Source organism: Aegilops tauschii, chromosome 2, assembly GCF_002575655.3.
Source record: "Aegilops tauschii subsp. strangulata cultivar AL8/78 chromosome 2, Aet v6.0, whole genome shotgun sequence".
Taxonomy (NCBI): Eukaryota; Viridiplantae; Streptophyta; class Magnoliopsida; order Poales; family Poaceae; genus Aegilops; species Aegilops tauschii.
Genome location: NC_053036.3, coordinates 26335272 through 26340490, shown reverse-complemented (window position 1 = coordinate 26340490; position 5219 = coordinate 26335272). Strand labels below are relative to the sequence as shown.

At 43.8% G+C, this 5219-nt stretch overlaps 2 protein-coding genes across 2 annotated transcripts; both read right to left on the bottom strand.

Moving 5' to 3' along the window:
* Window positions 1-258: 258 nt before the first annotated feature.
* LOC109783731 (protein DMP10) lies at window positions 259-1146 on the bottom strand. The gene has a single exon (XM_020342336.4). It carries the CDS (start codon window positions 1144-1146, stop codon window positions 457-459), a length of 690 nt encoding a protein of 229 aa, XP_020197925.1. The 3' UTR covers window positions 259-456.
* Window positions 1147-3167: 2021 nt separating this feature from the next.
* On the bottom strand, window positions 3168-3857 carry LOC109783724 (protein DMP10-like). Its single transcript, XM_020342324.1, has one exon. It carries the CDS (start codon window positions 3855-3857, stop codon window positions 3168-3170), a length of 690 nt encoding a protein of 229 aa, XP_020197913.1.
* Window positions 3858-5219: the final 1362 nt, after the last annotated feature.

The window sequence follows — 5219 nt, the reverse complement described above, 5'->3', positions numbered from 1 at the left end:
GATGCATGTCACTCAAACATGCCACTCTCTCGAGGTCTAGCACAGAAGTAAAATGCAGGTATATAGCCAATTCCATGGCAGAGGTGATGTGGATACAAACATTACTTTATGAGTTTAGTCCTTGTATTATTTCCACTCAAAAAGAATAAATAAGAACATTGATCTTAAAGCAAAAAAGGGACGCACGGCACCTACATAATTTTACACTTGCTTTTGACATAAAATATTTCTTTGTTTACAAGGCAACCATGGCAAACACTGAACATGTATACTTCACAAAGTACATGATTTTCTCCGATTAAGATACACTCAAGCACCTTCTACTCCTGTGAGGAGTGGTGTCGTCAAATCCGATTGAGTAAGAATTTCCTGAAGGATTAAATTCTTTTCAATCAATTTCCTCAAGGATTCATAAACATGCGTAGAAACTTTGAATGATGGGTAATCAAACTTAAATCAATTTAAGGGATGGACGACCTTCTGGGGAGGAGCATTGTCAGAGAATTCAATGCTCTTCCTCTTGGTGGGGAACATGATGAACACAAAGCTGGACAGAAACGCCATGCCCATTGGCAGATTCTTGAGCAGCTCTTCGGTGTTCCTGTTGGCGTCCGGGAAGAAGCAGTTCTGCAGCCCAACGTCGCTGAACGCCACCGTGAGGAAAACCACAGCCGCGAAGAAGGCGTGTATGAAGTCCAGCGGCCGGAGGCGGAGCCTCCGGAACTGATCAAGATCGTGCCACTCCTGCCTCTCCTCCTCGCTGGAGAAGTTGAACACGTTGAAGCCGCGCAGCGTGGCAAAGCCATAATATAGCTTTCCATCACGGCGACCGACGATGCTATCGGTGAAGGAGAAGAAGAGGCACGCGGAGGCAAGGACAGCGACCAGCGTCCCACTGAGCCACTGGTTGGAGCTCTCGCACTTGCCGTGGTTGGTGAAGGACGGGGACAGTGCCTGGTAGGCGAGCACCGTGCCTGTCGGCAGGAGCTGCGCCAGGTTCGCGACGCTCGACATGACCGTGGCCGGTGCAGGCCCCTTGGTAGTCATTGGCGGTGCTGTGCGGGCAGCTGTTATCTCATTGTCGTCCTCGTTGGTGAGTGGATGTATCTGGATCGCCGTGGACGACAACGAAGAAGAAGAGGCCATTGTACTTACTGTGCTAGCTAGGAAAGTAGGAATACGTACTCCATGCTGATCGACAAGTAGCTGTTTATATAGACACAGAAATCCTATGGGAATGATTCCAATGTCCAAATTAGCTAGGTTGGCGCGTTGATTAGTCTTACTTGGTATTGCTGCATGCTGAAGGGCTCTACATGAGTGCATGTACCTGGACTTCAACTCTCTAGCTAGTTTTGATTAATGGTTAATCAACTTATAACCAACTCGTATGACCTGTGTAGTTAGCAGCCATCACGTGAATTTAATTGGTAATATATGCTAGTCAACGGCGCTTGTACGCAAGTACGCCACTTTTTACTCAAGTTAATTTCCTCCTTAGATCTACCGCGTTCCAAATTACATTGCACATAAAATTTATACGAATAAAGTTATTACTGCTCAAAGCATAACAGAACAAAAGAGGCCATGCATTTTGGAAGTGAGGAACCGGACGCCGAACGTTTGGTTCCTGGGCGTTCTTGTGAGAAAATTTAGTAATTCAACAAAAAGTCCAAAAATTTAAAGATATTTTTGAAATAAACATGACCTTTCATTGTACTTGTGAGAAAAATTCCACAAAAAGAAAAACCCCCTTTGACTTCTTTTTTAAAAAGACATTTTTTGGCTAAAATAGTGTAAATAGTGACCTATAATAGCAAATAAATTTCGTCTTTTTTGCGCTGAGGTCAACATGGTTTTTTTCGTGAAAATTTATATGCTAGTGCAAAAGAAAGTCAAGTTTATTCTAGAAAAACTTCTAAACAATTTTGACTTCTTGTTTAATTTTAAAAAATCCCCATATAGGGCGTATATACAACCAGGTTCCAAAGTGTATTTCCCGTGAGGAACCACAGGTCTGTGAAAATTTTGGAACCGTGGAACTTGGGACAACAAGGATATAATTTTTCTAGAAGCACCAAGTACAACACAGATGCACTCACACCATACCATCACTTGCACGCACTCACACAACGTCTGTCAGATTGGAGTCGCCAAGCTCAACGTTGGGGTACATCCACATTTATAAGAAACCACAGCGGCAAATCTGGAGTTCGCTCCTGGTGGGTTGGGGTACATCCATTCTCCCAACCATCCAATCAGAGGTTGGAGGTTGGTTGTTACATATGTACTAGAAATACACATATTCAATTTTGTTGTTTTACACGAGCGAAACATGCATGTATTTGCATATACCATTATTATTTTTGTGTAGTTATCCATATTTAGATGTTTGTCCAAATTAATTTAAATACTTGTCGTAAATTTATGTACTAATTAGTTTATACATTTATGTACTAATTAGTTTATACAATTACGTTAATAATTGTAAATGAAGTGGGGGTATGATGAAGAGGGGTAAGAAAGAGGTGTTGTGTCGCAAAATAGGAGAGAACTCTTGAGGCAAACTGGATTTAGTTCATGACATTTTTGTAAAATAAAAACATCTATCTTAAAGCAAACAAAGTGAATGGATTGTTGTGATTGTCCTAGGTGGTTGGGATGCTTACTACGGACTTGTACAATTGATTTCTTTTGGCAGAAAAACTCTTTGTTTATAGGAAACTATAACATACAATATATATACTTGGAAAACTTCATGTGTTCCTCTGGTGATATAATATGCAGTCAAGCAACATTTATCACACATTCCATTATTTTCTATTAATTCATTTTTTTTTTTGAACTGGTCTACTCCCGTTTTCACTACTATGACATAATAGAACTAAATTGTCTGATTACAACAAACAAGATACTGGAAGTTGAACACTCATGATGATACCGGAAGAGAATATAAGAAACCAACATCGTGTATGTCTGCAATCGACACGCACACACACACTATGGAGAGAAAAAGTTGATAGGAAACCCTACCCGAACAAAAACAAACGATAGAAACATCCACCCTATCATATTACATGGCAGCATAAAATTTATGAACACTTAGTCTAATATGGGTGGCAACTATGTACGCTTTCACTGATCTTTTGTTCTTCAAATTCTTGGTATCAAACTTTGTTCAAGGGATGGACCAGTTTCTGGCGAGGAGTCGTGTCATTGAATCCGATGCCCTTCCTTTTGGTGGGGAAGATGATGAACACAAAGCTGAACAGAAACGCCATTCCCAGTGGCAGGTTCTTGAGCAGCTGCTGTGTGTTCCTGCTTCCATCCGGGAAGAAGCAGTTTTGCAGCCCCACGTCGCTGAACGCCATTGTGAGGAAAACCACCGCCGTGAAGAAGGCATGCATGAAGTCCAGCGGCTGAACACGGAGCCTCCGGAATTGGTTGAGATCATTCCACTCCTGCTTCTCCTCCTCGCTGGACAAGTTGAACACGTTGAAGCCACGCAATGTGGCGAAGCCGTAATATAGCTTCCCGTCGCGGCGACCCACGACGCTGTCGGTGAAGGAGAAGAAGAGGCAGGCGGAGGCGAGGACAGCAACCAGCGCCGTGGTGAGCCACTGGTTGGAGGTCTCGCACTTGCCGTAGTTGGTGAAGGACGGGGCCAACGCCTGGTAAGTCAGCACCGTGCCCGTGGGCATGAGCTGCGCAAGGTTCGCGACGCTCGACATGACCTTGTTCATGGTAGGCATTGGCGATGCCGTGCCGGCAGCTCCTATCTCACTGTCATCGTTGTTGATTGGTGGAATTATCTGGTTCGCCGTGGATGACCCAGAAGAAGGAGAAGAAGATGCCATTGTAAGTACGTACTATGCTTGATTAGGGGGTGCTTGTGTCCTAAGGAATGTTCAACTTGCAGTTATATAGGCAAATTAGTCCAATGCGGACGATTCCGAAGTCCAGTACGTGTCCAAACTAGGTAAATAGACCGATGGTGCTTGAACTTGCCATGGATATTCACTTTAGTGTCTGAACTTGAAAAATACATAAAATTGGTTCTATAACTTGGCATGTACATGCAAATACGGTTCAAATCTCATATGTATACATCCATGACGCCGACGAGGCGTTCCAACATGGCATGCGGCCCGCTGTCAGTGACTGGATGGCAGGAAAGTGGGCGTGTGGCCTAGTTTTTCAGGAAGCCCCTGAAATTATTATTTTCCTTACAAATAGGACCTCGAAGAGAAACAGCAGACATTTGTAGAATAATAAGTACAACTTGCATGTAGGGAGTTTAAACATGGGTACTGCTGTTACGATGCATGTGTGGCTAGCCAATCGACTACCAAACACTTGATGTTTGGAGGGATTGACACCCTTTATATACACTAGGCGGAACAACATAAATTAAAGAAGTTTATTCTAGAAAAAAATAGTGCCGGGTCTGTGATTCAAACATCCGACCAAATGCTAGCAACCTTGGATACAATTTCAAAAGAATTTGAAAATTTACGTGTCATTTTAAAAATAATCCAAGTGTTATTTTAAAACATAATCATACAATTTAAAATATTTATAAATTGTCACAAATTATATGAATCAAATATTTTTCATGTAACGATCTGCAATCTGAGGGCGCACTACACTACTGGAATTAGCTTATTTGCCGTCTGCCAATTCTTTGCCGTCTGCTGACTGACGGCAAAGAAGGTCTTTGCCATCCGCTTACATAAAACGGACGGCTAAGAACTGGCTGATGGCAAAGAAGGTCTTTGCCATCAGCCAGTTCTTTGCTGTCAGCTGGCGGACGGCAAAGAGAGAGATGGGCCCCACTAACGAGCTGCATAGAAAAAACCTAACGGCCCCCTCTTTGCCGTCTGCTAACAGACTGCAAAGAGCAAAAAAGTGGACGACAAAGGGGGGCGGACGGCAAAGAGATAACGTTATTTTTGGCAGATGGCAAAGTGAGCTCTTTGCCGTCTGTGTTTTTTTGGCAGACAGCAAAGAGGAAACACAGCACACAGATCGATCACGCAGGTCGATGACTTGGCAAGATCTCAGACGCACATCTCCACCATCCGTCGGACACACACCCCAGCCACCCACGACGCACGCGCCCCCAGGGCAGCACCCACGCGCCCAGCCCCAAGCCCTGTCTTCTCTCTCCCTTATCCCCACCCCCACCGCACGTCTCTCTCTCTCTCATTTCTCTACCT